Genomic DNA, 20,325 nt, shown 5'->3' with positions numbered 1-20,325 from the left:
AAACTGGGACAACCTGAAATGTTCCAGTATCTGAATTATAGGGGTGCCAGAAGGAGAAGAGGAAGACTAAGAAATTGAAAACTCACTTGAACAAATAATGAAGGAGAACTTCCCCAATCTGGCAAAGGAAACAGACTTCCAGGAAGTCCAGGAAGCTCAGAGAGTCCCAAAGAAGTTGGATCCAAAGAGGAACACACCAAGGCACATCATCATTAAGTTACCCAAGATAAAAAATAAAGAGTTACCAAGACTAAAAAAATCCTAAAAGAAGCAAGGGAAAAGGAGAGAGTTACCTGCAAAGGAATGCCCATCAGACTATCAGCCGATTTCTCAAAAGAGACCTTACAGGCAAGAAGGGGCTGGAAAGAAGTATTGAAAGGCAAGTCATGAAAGGCAAGTCATGAAAGGCAAGGACCTACATCCAAGATTGCTCTATCCAGCAAAGCTTTCATTTAGAATGGAAGGGCAGATAAAGTGCTTCCCAGATAAGGTCAAGTTAAGGGAGTTCATCATCACCAAGCCATTATTATATTTAATGTTAAAAGGATGTATCTAAGAAAAAGAAGATAAAAAATACGGTGAAAGGACAGCAAACAATTATCCACAAGTAAACCTAAAAGGAAAGAAAAACAACGAAAACAAAAACTAAGCAAACAACCAGAACAGGAACAGAATCAGATAAATGGACATCACATGGAGGGATGTCAGTGGGGAGGGAGCAGTGGGTGGGATAATGAGGAAAAAGAAGCATAATTGGTAGGCATAAAATAGACAGGGAGAAATCAAAATGGTATAGGAAACAGAGAACTCAAAGAACTTATATGTACAACCTATATGTTCATGGACATGAACTAAGGGTGGGGGGTATGCTGGACGGCCGGGGGGCAGGATGCAGGGGGAATAAAGGGAGAAAAAATGGGAAAACTGTAACAGTATAATCAATAAAATATACTTTAAAAAAGATTTAAAGGGATAAAAAAGGTACTAGGTACTAGGATGTTTATCCTTGGACTTAATTGCATCTATAAACCGTATACGGGCTATGCACTAACTGCTTCAATAAATTTCACAGAATCAGAGGATGTTAATTATGGATAGAATAGTAAATATTAATGTTGTTAAATAAAAGAACAAGTAAAAGACATCATAAGATGAAAGTTTTTTGGCAAAGGTAAAAAACGCTTCATACTCTGACCCCCAAATCATGTATTTATGTGTCTCTAAGTCATTTAAACCACCTAATCTATAATTTCAGTTACCTAATCTATAGTTACACTTCACTAAAAAAAATAAGCTCATAAATAATACAAATTCTCTCATCATCCAACTTTTTCCTAAATATTCTGATAAAAGGAAGAGGGATGGGGAAGGACTCAATGAGGAACTTTAGTAGTAATTGGTACTTGTTTGAATATAAGGCTTGTTTTTAAAGACAATAAAAATGTAAGCCAATTTGGCCTTGTTCCTCAGATAAGGACAAACACTCGGAATCCTTTCGTCAACGCTTGGTTATAAGCAGGCTCTAAGCCTTCAGCAGTTGACATTTGACAATGATCTGTGACCTTCTACATAGTCAGGGCTTCCGAGTAAGGAGGAAATCAGTGGAGATGCTTAGTGGGTACGGGCACGTAGGAGAGCTGGGGACCACATGGAGCAAGGAAGGGTGCCGGCACTCTTCGCTCTCATTGTAAAAGAAGCCCCACGTCTATCTTAAAGTGACCTTTAAGTACTTAAGAGCCCTGTTACAGAAAACAGGATGTGATGAGGGATAAAAAATTTTTCTTTCCTTGAGATGTTTCTCTTTTCTCACTTTGAATGTGCATGATAAATTCACTTTTAAGGCCTGAACCAATACTGGCCTATAAACACAGGATTACCAAGATGGCAGTGCACTCTGTCTTCCTGGACTCGCAGCCGCTAGATTCTATGAGTGTGAAAATGGACAGGCTACATTTTTTATTACATATTTTTATAGTTTTGCTAGACTATGCATAAAAAGCCACAATACATTCATAACACTCCCTCATTCATGGCATATAAATTAGAACTATGCTTTCAGAAACAACTGGGAAAATAAAGCAGATGTCTCAAAGAAGCACCCACTAACCTAGTAACCCAGGTTATAGGAATTTGCTTATTTATTTTTTAAGATTTTATTGATTTACTTTTAGAGAAAGGGAAAGGGAAGGAGAAAGAGGAGAGATACATCAATAGGTTTCGTCTTGTACAGCCCCCCACTGGGGACCTGGCCTTCAAACCAAGCATGTGCCCTGACTGGGAATCAAATCAGCAACCTTTGGGTTTGCATGCTGGAGCTCAACCCGCTAAGCCACACCGGCCAGGGTATGGAATTTGCTTTTAACAAAATAATTAATCATAAGCAATATATACATTCACATATATATGTATACACAAATACATAAAATATCCACTACCACAACATAAATCTGAAAATATAAACAACCTAATGTTTAAAAGAAAAAACTATTTACTAAACATTTTCTCCATGGTAGATTATCTCCATTAAAAATAAAGGGCTATGTAGAAATGTGTAGAGATGTAGGGACTGGAATTGACTCAGAGAGCTACTGAAATTGCCATGTGAGAAGTCTAATAGGGCCCTGAACAACAAGGAGGGGCAGTGATGAAGGAAGAGAGGGTAAAGATGGAGAAATTTGCCATATACTTTTATATACATTAAAATAAAAATGCACACCCTGGCTGTTATAGCTCAGTGGATTGAGCGCGGGCCTGCAAACCAGAGGAATGTGGTTCAATTCCCAGTCAGGGCACATGCCTGGGTTGCAGGCCGGTTCCCAGCAGGGGACCCACAAGAGGCAACCATACATTGATGTTTCTCTCCCTTTCTCCTTCTCTTCTCATCTAAAGATAAATAAAATCTTAAAAAAAATAAAATAAAAATGCACATGTGATCCTCTAAGAAGCCTGTAAAACACAGGCTGAGGAGGTATTTTATTACCACTACGCAAAGGAAGACATGGAAGCTCAGATGTCAAAGGTCAACACCCTGGGGATGCACTGGAACTGTGTCAGGTTCCCTGGTTCCCAGGCCAGTGCTCTTTCTCCTGCACAACCCTGGTCCCAAGAATTGAGACTGAGGGACTTGCACTAGCACTAAAAACTCAGGAGAGGCAATATAAGCTGAGAAGGTGAACAGATTCCGGAAAGCTTTAGATTGATTCATAGATAATAAATCCGTATGTATCTTGGTGGAGGGAGAAACATTTTGGTGTGTACATGTGTGTGTGTCCATGTGTGTGTGCTGGGGGAGGTGTTAACCCCTGCAATAGAGACTGTTGGTTGCCTACCTTACCCAATACCCACCATTCTCTCCTTTTTTACTAAAAGAACTTTGGGCAACAGGAGTAGCTAATAAATTACATTTCCTAGACTCCTCTGCAGATGGGTATGGCTAGAGTTATATCTGGAAGTTGCTTAGTCAGCCTTTTTGCCCTTATCTTCCTCTCTTACCTTTGGCCTAGAAAACAGACATAATGGTTAGACATATTGAAAGATAAAAGAAAGGCCCAGGAAATTGCAACTTCAGCTGAAAGGGACAAAGATGCCCAGCTTTGTGCCATTAAGCCAAATCCAGCGAAATTCTACCTCCTGGATCCTTTCACATAGAAAAAAATAACTCCTATAGTCAAGACTCTGCTATTAGTGCATAACTAGTATGATACCTAGCCTTCTGAGGTTATTGTTTTCAAGGACAACCATATTCCTTCTGTTAAAAACAAGACAACAGGCCCAAAATGGAGTCACTTATGTTAAACTCCAAGTCACCAATTCAAGACTTAATTACAATTTCAGCCTGTCCTAGAAACGGGATGTAAACCAATCAGGCCTCACCTGGTCAGCAGTAGTGAGGCAATCTGCCTGCCAGACCCTGACATTCTCTAAGGAAAATGATCTTGCCACAACCAATCCACTTTTTGCTAGTAAAACTTCCGTACTCCCACTCTGCCTGATTCATGAATTGCTGAATAAAGCCAGTGAGACGTCTACACTTTACTCAGCTGAATGTTGTTTTTTGTTGTTTTCTCTTTTTAACATCCCTGGGAAGTACGGTGGCTTACGTGGGATGAACCATGGCTGGTCTGATCCCCTGCAGCATTCTGTCAGCTCTAAGGCTGCAAAATATTCAAGCTTTGAACATTTTACTTCTAGAAATTTAAAGGGCAGAGATAAATAGAAACACCAACTCTCTGGGATGGGGGATTTACTTATTCTGCTCATCTTAAATCAGAGCCAGCAGATCATATGGCTCTGACAGTTCCCAAAACATGACTAGTGTTTGGACAGAATAGCTTCAAAGAAGTAAATTCGTATTTTTCCTCTAACATAATGTTAAATTTTTAAGGTGTTTAACGATCTGATCTAAAAATGCAAGACATTATTTAATAGGAAAGTCTACAAACTAAAGCAGCTGGCCCAGTGACTGGAATATAGGGAATGCTCAAACCTGCTCCGTGAGTGAAAAGTGTTATAAAATGTATGCAGTGCAGAGCAGTAGGATTTAATTTAATTCTGTAAATTAGCACATTCACAGAATTTTTTAATCAGTGTAACAAAACAATCAGCTGGTTGTGAGATAAAACTAATTTGGTTTCTGAAAGTTTATTCAACAATGAACCGGGCCATTAAATTAATACATTTAAGAGTTACAATTTCCTTTAGAGAAGAATGCAATCTACACTGTAATAATTAAATAGCCTAGGGATGCACCAGTCATTCCATGTCAAAAGTATTTGCAAAAAGCTATAAAAATTATTGAAGCAACCTTAACAGCCTTTAAGGGATAGTGTATTTAAGTCTAAAATTGCTGGAAGCAGCAATGTCTAATTAGATGACTTAGAAACTGCTAAAAAAATTAGTAATTTAGGTATTATACAACAGTCTCTCCTCCCTCTAAATATTGCACATTATTCAGGCAATTTACTACAGCTTTATTAACAACTAATTCTTTGGAGATCATGAAATACCATCAAAAAGCAAACTGCGCTTTCTCAGTAATTTTTTCTTTAGTTAATTAATGAAAGGAACAACATAATTTGAAATCTAATTTTTCTGAATTTCCTAGCAACCTGCTTCAGTCAATTAATATCTAGTGTGGGTTTGTACATGAGATTTACAATTCAAGACAAGAATAAGAAAAATATACTAAGTCGTGAAGGAGAGACTGTTCCATGACGTCACCGCTAGAGCTGCACGTGGGCCAGAGCTGAGACTGCTTACTACAAACCCCCGCAGAGATGGTCTGATTGTAACCCACGTGCACTCTGACACAAACCAGCACCCCTCCCTGCCTCTCACTCGGTGCTGGTTCCTGGAACAGGCCATTGTCCTGAACAAGTAAAAAAGTAATTTTCTGTACCTGGTAGCATTCATGTACCAGTAACTATGATATGCCCCCCTTTACCACATGTAATTCTTTGACACCTGCCAAGAGGTGGAGAAAACCATTTCATCCTGCAGCCACACACGATGCTTCTCATATGTAAATTTCCCTTACTGATCTCCACTAATTACTACACTGGAGTGGTCAGCCTCTTTCTTCAGTCTTTCCCTGCCCTCTTCTTACAGAGGTAGATTTTCAGTCCCAGGAACTTTCCCTGAATCTGCATGTACTGACACAAGTTTCCAGAATACTCTCCTAGTAGTAATAAAATACAACAAAGACAAAGATCCTGAAATTAAAATTAAATCACAGCTCAAGTCACATAGAATTTTAATAGAAAATTTCATAATGATTAAATTTAAATTTAATATTTTCAATATTATTCAAAAACTTTCAGAAGGTGACATAAGAGTATACCACACACTCCCGGCCAAGATGGAGGCATAGGTGGAAACACTGTGCCTCCTCGCACAACCAAGTTTAAAGACAACAAAGTTTTACTAACAAAAATGCAACCAAAACAGACAGAAAATTGAACTATACTGAAGTCTGACAGCAACGAACCATTCATCCAGACCAGTAAGAGGGGCGGAGTCAGCGGCTGGCAGAGCAGGGTCGTTCAGGAAAAAGTGGCGGGACGACCCAGGCATGCAGGCGGCGGTTGGCAGATCCCAGGTGTGGGGTGGCAACAGGCAGACCCAGTGAGGGCGCATGGCAGCTGGCTGACTGTGGTCACACATTCACACTCAGATAAACCAGGCGAAGGAGTGAGCAGTGAGACAGACCACGCAGGCTAGGCCCCAGTGATGGGAATCACTGGGAGCCTGAAAGCACCAACTGGCAAAACTTTCAGGGTCCAGGTGCGGGTAGAAGCTCCCAGGCTCACAGAGAGTTTGTTGGAGAGACCCACAGGGTCCTGGAGGGTGCACAAGCCCACACACCTGGAAGCCGGCACTGAGGGGAAGCAGCAGAGGGGACCAAAATCTGACAGAGAGCAGAACAAACGTCATTGCCCCTCTCTGACCCCGCCCCCACATACAGCATCAGAACCCAGCAACTGGGTCACCCTGCCCTAGTAAACACCTAAGGCTCAGCCCCTCATACATAACAGGTGCGAACAGACCAAAGCATTATAGCTCAAGAAGAACAGCGCAAAGCCCTGGAGCCAATACTTCTAAGGGAGGAACAGATAGCCAACATATCAGATGCACAGTTCAAAACACTGGTGATCAGGAGGCTCACAGAATTGGTTGATTTTAGTCACAAATTAGAGGAACAAATGAAGGCTAAACTAATAGAAATGAAGGGAAATGCACAGGAAACCAATAGTGATGGAAAGGAAACTGGGACTCAAATCAAGGGAGTGGACCAGAAGGGAGAAAAAAACGACCAAACAGAAAAGGAAGAAACAAGAATTCAAAAAAATGAGGAGAGGCTTAGGCACCTTCAGAACATCTTTAAACATTCCAACATCTGAATTATAGGGGTACCAGAAGGGAAAGAGGAACACGAGTGGAAAACGTATTTGAACAAATAATAAAGGAGAACTTCCCCAGTCTGGCAAAGGAAATAGACTTCCAGGAAATCCAGGAAGCTCAGAGAGTCCCAAAGAAGTTGGACCCAAGAAGGAACACACCAAGGCACATCATAATATGTAATTATGTAATATGTAATGTTACCCAAGATTAAAATGAAGGAGAGAAGCAGCAAGAGATAAGGGGACAGTCACCTACAAAGGAGCTCCCATCAGACTGTCAGCTGATTTCTCAAAAGAGACCTTACAGGCAAGAAGGGGCTGGAAAGAAGTATTCCAACTCATAAAATCCAAAGACCTACAACCAAGATTGCTCTATCCAGTAAAGCTTTTACTTAGAATGGAAGGACAGATAAAGTGCTTCTCAGATAAGGTCAAATTCAAGGAGCTTATCATCACCAAGCCCTTATTACATGAAATGTTAAATGGATTTATCTAAGAAAAAGAAGATAAAAAATATTAACAGTGAAAGGACAGAAAACTCACAGTTATTAACCACACCCAAAACAAAAGCAAACCAAGAGGACAGCTAGATCAGGAGTGGAATCATAGAAATGGAGATCACATGGAGGGTTAGCAACAGGGGAGTGGGAGGAGGAGAAGGTACACAGAATAAGTAGCATAGATGGTAGGTAAAAAACAGACAAGGGGAAGGGCAAGAATAGTATGGGAAATATAAAATGTAAAGAACTTGTAACACATGGACATAAACTAAAGGGGGGGAATGGTGGGGGAGGGGGTGTGCAGGGTGGAGAGGAATGAAGGGGGAATGGGGCAACTGTAATGGCATAATCAATAAAATATTTAAAAATAGAGTACATCACAAGTTAAAATACAGAGAAGACTCACCATAGTGATACAGCATGAATAAAAAATTGGCATGGTGATCTAATTTATTTCTAAATATATACATATAAACCTATGAGGGTTTCATCAGTCTGCCAACTAGTGAAAATACAAACAAGAAATTTTAAAACCTCTGAAATGGAAGATGGTAGGAATGGTCAATATTAGTGTAAAAAATAATGAACATCTGGCCTTGTCAGAAAAACAATGAACACTGATGGAATTATGCAAGTACTACTTAACAAAAGGACTGAAGACCCAATGGTAAAATGTACGCCAAAGATAATGTTTAAATTTTACAGTCACTATTTTAAAACATAAAAGACTAACTTAAAAGACATTACTACAGACTAACAAAATTCTGGAAGTTAATATAATACTTCAGTAAATGGATGAATAGCTATAAAACCTTTGGATTTCAAGGTCTAGGAGGTGTTGTCACTGAAGATACCACAAATAGAAATGGTGAGGCTGTTATGACTTTACCCTGCCAATGCCAATACATGGTAGGTAGTGAACAACCAAGCCAGTTCACCTGGAGACGGGAGACAATTACATGCTGGACAGCCACCACCCTCTTCCTCCATCTTCTTACACTGGTCACTCTTGCCCAGTTACCCCTCCTTCTTACTTTAATCCACTTATGAACCAGACAGATTCCAAAGTAATACTGGTTTTAAACCTAAAGCAAGGGAAAGTAAATATACATTTTAAGTGAGATGAGACACTAGAAAGAACAGTGTCTCAAAAGACTAAATAAAAGCTCTTTAAAATGCTCCAAAGTATCTTCAAAATTTCTACCAAAATATTCCCATCTCTTCAGCTTCCACTAAGTAAATTGGTTAAAAATACTTGGTTATTTTATTTCAAGTGTCATCAAAAACATTCAACAGCAGAGTCAGGAAGAGATGTCTGCACATCCATATTCACAGCAGCACTACTCATAACAACCAAAGGTGGAAGCGACCCAAATGTCCATTGACAGGTGAATGGATAAACAAAATGTAGTACAGACATACAGTGAAATACTATGCAGCCTTAAAAAGGAAAGAGCCCTGGCTGGTGTGGCTCAGTGGATTGAGCGCCGGCCTGTGAACCGAAGGGTCACTAGTTTGATTCCCAGTCAGGGAACATGCCTGGGTTGCAGGCCAGGTCCCCAGTTGGGGGCATGTGAAAGGCAATCAATCTATGTTTCTCTCCCTTTCTTTCTCCCTTTTTTCCCCTTTCTCTAAAACTAAATAAATAAAAACATTTTTTAAAGAAATTCCATCACATGCTACAACACAAATGAACCTTGAGAACATTATCCCAAGTGAAAGAAACCAATCACAAAAAGATAAATACTGTACTATTCCACTTACACAAAGTATCTAATACAGGCAAATTCATAGAATCAGAAACTAGAACAGCAGTTACCAGAGCTGACAGAGGGTGGGGAAGGCAGTTTCATTTGCAAGATAAAAAGGTTGTGGAGATGTATCTCACAACAATGTGAATATATTTAACACTGCTAAACAGTACTCTTAAAAATGGCAAAGATGGTAAACTTTTCATTACTTGTTTACCACAATTAAAAAATATTCAATAGTATTATTTTCCTACTATTCATCATTATCGAGTGTGACGTATTTTAGCTACATATGAATTACACATGTGCTCTAGCACGGGAATTTTTTACTCTTTGACATCACACAGATTTTTGTTTTTCTTTAAATTCCTGTGCCTCCCCTGACCTTTTTTTAAAAAATGAGAACAAGAATGACCCAGACAGTATGGCATCACTACCAAAGAGTAAACCTGGTTGTATAGGAGCATCAGCCATGCACGAGAGTCAAGTCTGCACAACCCTGGAATGAGATACCTCCCTGGGCAGGACTAGCGGAGCAGTTAGGAAGAACACATCCTTCTCTTTATAGAGGTATGAATCGAGCTATAACTAAAACTATGAGAGCCCAAGTGAAATCTGAAAGAATCAGATTTAAAGAATTACAATTTTTATTTCACTGAAATGCTTTAACCAATGTGGGATCCTGGACGTAACATCTCACACTCAGAATCTAAGTTGATTCTTAACAAAATGTTTCATACTTGTTTGTTTAGGGCTATTTCTTAGATCAGTTTTAGGTTTACAACAAACTTAGGAGGAAGGTATAGAGATTTCACACATATCCCCTGCACTCACATATGTATGCCCTCCCGCCCCATTATTGACATCACTCACCAGAATAGTACACTTTTACCAGGGATGAAACTAAACTGATCACTTTTTCCTCTCCTTCGGATTTTCAGATCAAGAATCACCAATTTCCTCAAAAAGCCAAATATGGAATTATCCTATGACCCAGCAAGCTGGACAAGAGAACTGAAAATATACACTCATACAAAAACTTGCATATAATTGTTCACAGTAGTTATTAGCCCTAATAGCCCCAAAATGAAAACCTAAGTGCCCATCAACTGATGAATGGATAAACGAAATGCGGTACATCCAACCTATGTATGGAATATTATTCAATCATAAAAAGGAATGAAGTATACTTATACATGCTACAACATGGGTAAACCTTAAAAACATTACACTATGTGAAAGAAGCCAGATACAAAAGGCCTCGTATTATGTGATTTCATCTATATGAAATGTCCAGAATAGGCAAATTCATAGAGACAGAGTAGGTTAGTGACTGCCAGGGGCTGGAGAGAGGGGTGAGTGGTGAGCAACTGCTAATGGGTGCCAGATTTCTTTTGGGTGTGATGAAAATGTTCTGGAATTATAGTAGTGATGGCTGCACAACTTTATGAAAATACTAAAAACCAGCAAACTGTACACTTTAAAAGGGTGAACTTATGGTACGTGAATACCATAAAAAATAAAGAGCTTATCTCCCCCTGCCACACGCTTGACATCTTCTTCAGCAGCACCCTTCCGAACCTAAACTCTACACATTCACATTAAAACTCAACAGTGCTGTCCCCAACCATCTCCCCTCTTCTTCAGGTTCCTAATTTATATGTCATTTCTCAGTCTGGACATTTTCGGATATCCCTAATTTATTTTCCCTCAGTTGCAACATCAGTCAGTCACCAATACCGCCAGCTTCTTCCATCAATGATAAAAATGGTTACCATTCTTAAATACACAATTCCTGCCAGATACTATGGTAGATGATCTATAAGTATCTTTAAACTTTCACAATAATTGTGCATTTTACACAGAAAACTGAAACTAATGGGGATTAAGTACTTTGTCCTTCTGTCTTTTTCCCTTGACTCTATGCTTTACCTTTCAGCCACAGTAACTTTCCTAAAACTAAATCTGATCATGTTACTTGTTCCCCCCACCCCAGGCTCTTCAAAGGCTTCCCATGGTCATAAAGTCCAGACTTCTTAAATTGGTGTAGGGTGCCCTTCAGGATCCCTCTTCTCTCACCACTCCCCAAACCAATTCCTTTCAGTTCCTGGAACAAGCCAAGCTCTCTCTTCTCCTGCCTCTGGACTTGGCACAGGGTGCCCTATTCGTTCCCTCCACAAATATGTATTAAGTGTCCATTATGCCTGGCACTGTACTTGCTGCTTGAGGTGAACAAAAGCAGATATAGGTCCTATCACCAAATACATAAGGTCTAATGGAAGTTTCTTCCATTAGAAGTTTCTTCCATTATTGTTTAATAATAAACAAGTAATTACAGACTGTGATAAGTAAAATGAAAGAAACATGGTGTATTATAGAACATTTAGGGTTAGCGGCCATTTAAACTACAAAGAGTGTTTCAAATAGGTTGTTCTGATAAAGTCTCAGGTGGTAACACACTCTGAAACCTGAAGATTACGGAACCAGCCATGTGAAAAGCAGCTAAGAGGAAGGGGGTGATTGACATGTTCCTGGAGACAAGAGCAGAGCCCACATCAAAGATTTTGGTAGGCCATGGTAAGGAATCTGGATTTTATTCTATGTTCTAGTGCAGTGGAATTCACTGAAGAATTTTAAGTAAGGAAATGTCACTTTTTGCTCCTGAACAGAGAAGGGATTAGAGGTGTACCAGTTGGGAAACAGGGCACATGACCTGAAGTAGAGATTTTGGTGAGAAATGTGGATAATCTAGACAAGGATCTGATAGTGAAGGAGGTAAAGGTGGTGGATTAGATGCAGAATTGACCTGATTTACAAAGAAGTCATCAGCTGAAAATAACCAGTAAACTGTACACTTTGAAAGGGTGAACTTATGGTTTGTGAATACCATAAAAAATAAAAAGCTTATCGTGCATTTATTAAAGGCTTCCCATGGTCATAATATTTATCTCTTTTTAATAATAAAAAGAGATAGAGTACAAGTAGGCTGACACAGAAACAGAGGATCGAAAGGATCTCAGGCCAATGCTGAATGAATATTCCAGAAGTTGACCACTTTCCACTTTATAGTATCATCAGTTTGCCAGGGCTTTTCCCAGCAAAATTCATCTGTATGGGTGGAGGTGCAGAGGGAAAAAAAATTGGGTTCATCTAGAGTATTGGTTTTGCCAGAAGAATAAAAGGCAGGGGGGACAAGAGACAGTGTATTTTCAAGGGAGAGATCATAATGCTAAACCACGACATGAACTCTAATCCCCTCGGATTAGGGGATACAGATGAGCAGGAAAAGAAACCATCAATGAACTGGAGGTATAGATGAAGTTCAAAAACTGTCTCCTTGGGGTACACAAGCAAGTGAGTCTCCTCCTTATAAAGGCAGGAGACTGTGGTCAGACTGAAAGTTATAATTTGTTTCTTCTCTTTGGAACGGTCATCTCCCCCTCTAGGCAAACATGACTGATCTCCATTCATATCCATCCTGTGCTTTCCTGATGTTTCCCACGCCTCCCCATTACTACCACCTGAGTTTGTCACTACCTAACCCAATCATGAAGGCCCACCTCCAACTATGTGCACCTTGAAGCGTCTTGTATCCCACTGGAAACTCTCCTCCCGGAGACAGACCTCACCCAGGGTGCACTTCTCATAGTATTTACGTCACCACTTACGTTAGTCATTCTTTTTCCTTTTGTATATCTTTACTCGACTGGGAAAAAGCATTGTTATAAACGATCTCTGGGTCCTGTGGCAGTCCCCAGGGCAGAACCAGGAACCGCACATTCAATAATTGCTAACATGGATGTCAGTCTCAGGAGCTTACAAACCCCAACCGTTCTGTACAGCAGGATTCCACCGAAATCAAACAAAGTTCATGATCCTTGTTCACAAAGATACCAGATACCTCCATTTACCTCAAGGGTGAGAGCTGCAATTTCACAATTTTAATTTTAATCCACCGTAACATTCAAACCCCGCCATGCGTACCCCACCCCCGGTAAGATACGGGGATGCAGGGCCTGGGTAAGGATAAAAAATCTGGATGCCTCAACCTGAGAAAAGCCACGTTCGCTACACACAAATAGTTTTCCTCACAGCTCAACGCAGTGCCACTAGACCAAACGGCCACCTGAGAGGTGCCAAGGGAGTCAGTTGGCACCTACCTTCCTCCTCTCCAATTCTAGCCGCAGGACTCGTATCAGCGGTCGCCCCCGGGCCTGCCGCCATGGCCAGCACCACTGCAGGCCGCCGGAAACCCAAAAGTAGAGCGGAGCAGAGAGGGATCCCGTCCAGGAGGAGAAAGACTTCTGTGTGGAAAGCGCCCCCCAGATGCAACGCAGCGTCTGCCACCCGGCTCTTCCGGAAGCGCTGCTCACGTGAAAGTCACGTCACGTGACGGGCGCCGGGCGGGGCCACGCGGGTTTGTTTTTACTCTGCCTTTGTTGTTATGTAACCGCATGGTGTCAGTTGGGGCTCCTTTTACCGTACCCAGACTTGATCCTTCTTTCAATGTTGTTTTCTTGGCTTCGTTTCTGCTTCTCCTGATTTTCTAGTCGAGTCCTTCCCTTTAGCCTTGGCGCTTTCGTCTACCCAGTTGTATTGCAGATTTAGGGGCTGTTTGGTTTTGGGGGGAGGGGCCGGGAGCGGGGGACCAGGGTCTTGTTCGTTTACCGCTACAGCCTTGCACGATAGGGGATTTCACGCTCTTCCGTTCTCTTCCCACCTCTTTTGCTCTTCCGACAGCAGCATGACTCCATTTGTTTTAGTAGCTGCTGGGGAGTATGAACCTAGATCACATGTCCTTTTACTGTGTTCCCTGCGACTCCTTTTCCTACCCACACATGTCAAATTGCTTGCTTTCAAAGGCACTATCCGACAGCTGTCAGACTTCTAGATTTGTAGATCAAAATAAACTGGCATCTTGATCAAGAGATCGACAACCCCCACCTTTCTCGTTTACTCTCCGTCACGTCAAAACCATAACGATACGGATCTAAGTCATTTGGGGGAAACCTTCCAGTTTTAATGAACACAGTCCTTTATTGATCGCCTATTAATGACAAGAGAAAGTAGGAACATTCCTATAGCTTTTATGTATGAATAAAGTTGGCTAGTTTATGATATTGGGTATGTAATACAAAAAGCTGGTAAAACTAGGCAGTACTTACTGTACATAAAGACAAAATGATTTCCAAGTGTCAACATCTGGGTCTGTACTAGGCCTCCAACTTATGCTACCTTTCCCTATAATTTATGAAGTTGCAAACCCAAGGGGAAAAAAAGTAACCCAATATACAAGTAAGCATTAGCTTAAGTGACCATAGGTCACCGAGTTGTTTATTAGGCACATGATGCACAACTTGGACACTTCCTCAAGCAACCCGGGTTCCTGGCCCAACCTCCTCTAATACAGTCTCTCCGGGAGTTTCCTTTTCCCCTGGTTCGGCCGCGCTCCTTCCTGCCTTTCCAATTCCTCCTCGTCCTTCCTCTGGGACGCCGGCTCCACTCTACCTCTCACCCCCCGGGGGGTCGTCCCATCCCTGCACCCCAGCCTTTTCCAGCTGCTGCGCCCGTCAGTCGTCCCGGCTCACCGGCGCAGGCGCACCAGGCGCGGCCCCCCGCGGCGGAGGGCGTCGGAAGCGGCCTTGGTCTCCACCTCCTCCAGCCTCCTGCAGCTCCTGCACGGGGCTGGTCGGTGGCTACCCGGACAGCGTTGGGCACCGGCCCGGCGGGCCGCGCGTCGCCATGGGCTCCGGCTGGAGCAGCGAGGAGGAGCGCCAGCCGCTGCTGGGGCCCGGGTTGGGGCCTGCACCGGGGACTGTCTGGAGAAGCCGGGAGGCAGCGGCGGCGGCGGCGGCGGCGGCCCAGCCCGTGGCGACCCCGGGTCTCGGGCGGGTGTACGGGCGCCGTTGGCTGGTGCTTCTGCTCTTCTCGCTGCTGGGGTTCGCGCAGGGCCTGGTCTGGAACACCTGGGGCCCCATCCAGAACTCGGCGCGCCAGGCCTACGGCTTCTCCAGCTGGGACATCGCGCTGCTCGTGCTGTGGGGACCCATAGGTTTCCTGCCCTGCTTCGCGTTTATGTGGCTCCTGGACAAGAGAGGTGAGGGGTTCCGGGAAACCCGGCCCGCGCGGTCCGTCCTGGGGGGGATCCTCCTCCCTCGGTTTTCGTCTTAGAGGTTGTGTGAGGTGACGGAAGTGTTGCCGGCATCCCATTCTTGACTAGGAACCCTCTGTTCCCAAAGCAACAAATCCGGGAAACCTTATTTGCAGCTATTATATTTTTATCAAGGCCCATTATGCAACAACAGGGATTAAGCGTTCTCTTTATGTTCACGATTTTGCATACTGTGGATCTCAGAGCATCCCTGTGCACGTGTTGTGTACATTTTTACACCTAACAAAAATGACTGGCGCTTTGACTTCAGAGGGATTGGAGAATGTTGAGGGTGAAAGATCAGAAAATAAACACGATGCCCACATGTAAGGAAGTAATGAGTTGCCTTTGCATAATAGATGACTCTAGCCCAGGAAGAGCTGTTGGGAACCTCGGATCTGACTCTCTGGTTTCTGGGGAGAAGTGCGTGACAGCTTTAAAGTGTGTGAATGTGACTAGGTGGCTGTGTCCATTGAGATTTATAGTCATCAGATAAAACGTACATATGAGTGAGACTTCCTCTTCACAGAAGAATACTCTGGGCAGATACCTCACTTTACCACTTGCGATTCTGTGAGAAAGAAAATAGAAAGGTCATAGGATTGAATGTCAAGGCATTGAATTCTACAACACAAGTGTGGGTAAATGATTCGTAATATGATGTAGCTGTGGAAGAAGGGAGGATGATTTTAGGCAGAGAAGCGTAGTGTCTAAAACAAGAAGAGAAATAATTTGATAAGGCTGTACTCCAGTGTTCAGTTCTAAGCATTAATTTTAAGAAGGCTATTGACAAATGGAGTACTTTAGAAGTTGTGTGGCAAGAATAATATAGGATGTAAAAATCACGATGTGTAACATAAAGGGAACTGGGTGTGTCAAGCTTCAAAAAGAAACTTGAGTCAGAATATAAAACGTGGAGATCAAGTAAAAGAGGAATTAGATTGAATGTGTGTGTGGTTCGGGAAGGAAGAACTAAACTGGGTGGTGTTGCCCAGGGTGAAGCCACACAAGGAAGAACCTTGTGACAATGAAAGGCGCCCAGCCCTGGGAGGCGTGTCTTGACTGGTGTGGGACTTTCACCTGGAGCAATTTCTTGTGCAGAGAACGTGCACTAGGTGCTGAGGTTGGGTTTCGGGTTCTTGTGCTCAATGGACGTTTTCTTTGCTTGTTTGCTTTTAAACTAAATTATAGTCTTTATTTAAATTTCACCAGTTTTTTCTCCAGTATATTCCCCCACCACACCCCGTTCCACAGGAACAGTGGAGGGTTCCAAATTGTGTTTAGTTGTTATTTCCCTTTAACCTCACACAGTCTGTGACAATTCCTCAGTCACTTCTTATAAGGTTGGCTAAATTTAGAGGGAAATGCTATTTTGTTGTTTCTATTTATTTAGTTATTTTAATCAGAAGCATTTTTTCAGTATTACTTGCTAAATTTAGCCAACCTTCTTTTTATGGCAGAGAAATGCTCATTTTTACCCTTATTATTATAATTCTATCTACTATCCTGGCCAGAAAAATTGAGAACTACCTATTCTCTTCAGAAAATAAATTACCATAAGAGTTGTTTCAGAGTTCCCATGACTGTGTGGTGAATTCATTTTTATATTTTCCATTGGTTGAAGCAATAAAAAATAAATTTAAGAATTCTCTTTTAGGAAGTAGTTTTCCTTTTCAGTGGGAGAAGGCTGATAAACTCGTATATGTTGGCTGTCCTGCACATGTCCCTTGCATACATAGGAAGTAAGCTCCTGTTACCCTTGCATTCTGAAGTATCTTTCCCCCTGGCCTTCCTGCTGCCAGGTGCCCTGTCCAGCTTAGCTTAGAAGACTGCTTATCCTCCTGAGATCGATTTTGTGCTCTCACTCACCACTTTTCATTTCCAGCAAGGAGATAAAAAAGGACTAGCTAGTGAGATAACAGGAAAACAAAAAGCTAGTGTGCCCTAGAAGCCAGATGAAGACAGGTTCAAGAAGAAGAAAGCACCTGAATGTGTGCTAAGCCCTGGGGAGATAGCCTTCACAGAGTCTACATTCTAGTAAGAAGATCCAGGATCCAACAAAAATAAAATTAAATATATACTGTGTCAAATGGTGAAAAGTGCTTTGGAGAAAAATTAAGCGAGACAAGGGAGAAAGGGGATGTGATTGGGTGATACTCTGTATAGAATGTCAGGGAAGGTCTTACTGATAAGGTGTGTTTGAGCAGAGACCGGAGATTAAAAGGAAGCCTGACTTGCCAGTTCTGGACAAGACTGTTTTGGGAAAAGACAAATGTCCTAAACTTGTTTGGCATATCCAAGAGCAGTGCGGCTGAGTTGAGCCCCGAGGAAAACAGCAGTGGGAGATGCGATCAGAGATAGTGGGAGGCTGAATCACCCAGGGCTTCGTAGGCCACATAAATATTCTTACAGATATTTGTCATTGAGGAATAAGGGTGGCTCTCTCCATTTGAGGAAGACTTTGAGCAGAAGAGTAAAATGATGGCTCTGCTATTATGTTGAGAACAAGAGCCAGAGAGACTTATCAGGGTAATGGAATAACACTGATGGGACTGATGGTGACTTCCAGCCAGGGTGATAGCAGTGGAGGGTTTGAGAAGTGGTCAGGTTCCAGGTATATGTCGAAAGTAGACACCAGTATTTGTTGATGGATTGGTGGTGGCATGGAGAGAGAAGAAGGGAAAGATGTTTCTCAACTTTTTAGCATTAGTGAATGAGAGAATCAAGCTGCAGTTTACTGACATGTAAAAGATTGTAGAAGGAGCAATTTGGAGGCAGATGGCATGAAGATCAGGGGTTTGAAATGCCTATTAGATATCCAAGTAGACAGGTTAAACTGTCTGTTGGACTTAAAATTTGGAGTGCGGGGGAGAGGCCTGAGCACTAAATTTGGGATTTGCCAACCTGTAACGTACTCAGTCTTGGAGCTGAAAGAGATCACCCGTGGAGATAGGTGCTGCTTCAGAAGAGGGCTGAGCTTGTGGCCATTCTAACACTTAGCAGTTGCAACAATAAGGAAGAACCAGCTAGTGTTGACTGACGTTAGAGCCTTGGATTGAGCAACATGGAGCGCTTTGGTGTCCTCTAAGAAAAATAGTCTCACTGGAGTGGTGGGATGAGTTCAAAATAAATTCCAAGGATAAAGTTGGAGAAGAGGAGTGTTGCTATTTCTTTCAAGCAGTTATGCTATAAAAAGTAGCAGAGAAATGGGACAATAGCCACAGGAAAGGTGGCTACTAAGAAGACATTGTTAAAGATAATAGATATTGAAGCATATTTCTGTAATACATTATCCTAGTGGACCCAATAGAAATTGACAATGCTGGAGGTAGAGGTAAGGCCTGCTCCACCATATCCTTGAGTAGGCTAGACGTGCAGTCCTCCAGAGCACAAGTAGACAGGTGAGCTTTGGTAGAATCATCGACAGCTAATTCTCCAGTAGTAGCAGGAGAGAAGATAGAGCATATAGATATAGATGCATATGGTGAGTGGTAGGAGCTTGTGGAAGTTATCTTTGCTTATACTTCTCATTAAAATAGGAAGCAAAATTGTCACCTCACAAGTGAAGATACGGAAACTGTTACTGGGGGATTGAAGATAAAGGATAAGTTGTGAAACTATTTCCTAGGAAAGTGGAGAAAGATGGCCTAGAAGTTATCATTATAAGCTGCTTAACCACAGGGATACCTTCTGAGAAATGCATTGTTAGGTGGTACAATCATTGTGTGGACATCACAGAGTACACTTGTACTAAACTAAATTCTGTAGCTCACTACACACCCAGGCTATATGTTATAGCCTATTTTCCTAGACTGCAAGCCTGCACAGCTTGTTACTGTACAAAGTGACATGAGATTAAATCAAACATACAAGAAAATGGTGCAATCCAGGTGTGTGGTAAAGGCGAGATGTATGCGGCCACTGCCTGGGTGACATAGATAGTGTTTTACAGCAAACATTTTTTTTTATAAGTAGAGTACTCTTAAACGATGATAAAAAGTATAGTATAGTAGATACATAAGCCAGTAAAATAGTTGTTTATCATTATCAAGTATTATATACTCTATGTAATTCTATGCACTATACATTTATACAGCAGCGCAGCATCACCACAAACACGTGAGTAATGCTTTGTGCTATGATGTTACAACAGCTATGATGTAATTGGGACATAGAAATTTTTCCTCTCCATTATAATCTTATAGGACAAATCCAATCTCATTGTATGTGTTTATGATTATCCGAAACATCATAACTAACTAACTAACATCATAACTAACTATACGTTAGTTGGATTATTGGACACCAAGGGTCTGCTTTGTTATAGGGCATTGATATCAAAAGCATGTTTGTGTATTTTCCTCCAGCCTGTTTTGTCAGGCAAGCATGGGCATGGGCAGAGTTGGCAGAGAGATTTAACCACAGTTGCAGTTTACCAGGGGAGTAGGACTAAGAAAATGCAGGCCAAGAGTAGAGGGTTCTGTAGACAGTGATAACAATGGACTATGGAATCTAAACTGGGTAAAGGAGAAAAGAAAACACATGAGGTGCATGACAGTTTCCAATTAGTTGAAGATTTAACGTACTAGAGGGAAAGAAACAAGGTGTGGTTGAAAAATAGAATGCTTAAAATTGTCATGGATGCAATTATGGTAAACTTAAGGTCAGAGTGTAACTGAGAGAGTATATGACTGAGGTGGGGTATAGGATGTGATTGTGGAATAAGAAGTCAGGAGACTGAGAGGCCAGGCTATTGAAAGCATCATCTAGTGGATATGAAATCGCCAGATTTATGAAAGAAGTAGTGTCCCGATGAGTAATGACGAGCTAATTCATTTTCAATAGTGAGAGTGAATGACCTGGAGGTAGGTATGTGGTGATCTGTAGACAATGGCAGCCAGGAGTGGTGAGAATTACAGTCTGATAAAGTTAACTCAACGGCTGTTTAGGCCGTGGTGGAGAAATAGGGACTGAATTCATTCTTCCATCTTAAATAACCAAAAGCAAAAAATAAAATCAAAGTG

At 41.8% G+C, this 20,325-nt stretch overlaps 2 protein-coding genes across 2 annotated transcripts in view; one reads left to right on the top strand and one right to left on the bottom strand.

Moving 5' to 3' along the window:
* Positions 1-13,528, bottom strand: part of HSPBAP1 (HSPB1 associated protein 1) — a 59,842-nt gene extending 46,314 nt beyond the window's left edge. The window contains exon 1 of the mRNA XM_037051473.1: positions 13,311-13,528. Coding sequence (XP_036907368.1) covers positions 13,311-13,374 — 64 coding nt within the window. The 5' untranslated portion in view covers positions 13,375-13,528. The remainder of the gene's footprint in view (positions 1-13,310) is intronic.
* A 951-nt stretch (positions 13,529-14,479) lies between these two features.
* The window catches only part of SLC49A4 (solute carrier family 49 member 4), a 75,940-nt gene continuing 70,094 nt past the window's right edge, over positions 14,480-20,325 (top strand). The window contains exon 1 of the mRNA XM_037051472.1: positions 14,480-15,247. Coding sequence (XP_036907367.1) covers positions 14,893-15,247 — 355 coding nt within the window. The 5' untranslated portion in view covers positions 14,480-14,892. The remainder of the gene's footprint in view (positions 15,248-20,325) is intronic.

Source organism: Sturnira hondurensis, unplaced genomic scaffold (assembly GCF_014824575.4).
Source record: "Sturnira hondurensis isolate 20B ecotype Veracruz unplaced genomic scaffold, ASM1482457v3 Scaffold0007222, whole genome shotgun sequence".
NCBI lineage: Eukaryota > Metazoa > Chordata > Mammalia > Chiroptera > Phyllostomidae > Sturnira > Sturnira hondurensis.
Note: the sequence above shows the minus strand (reverse complement) of the source record. Positions and strands in the feature narration are given on the sequence as shown.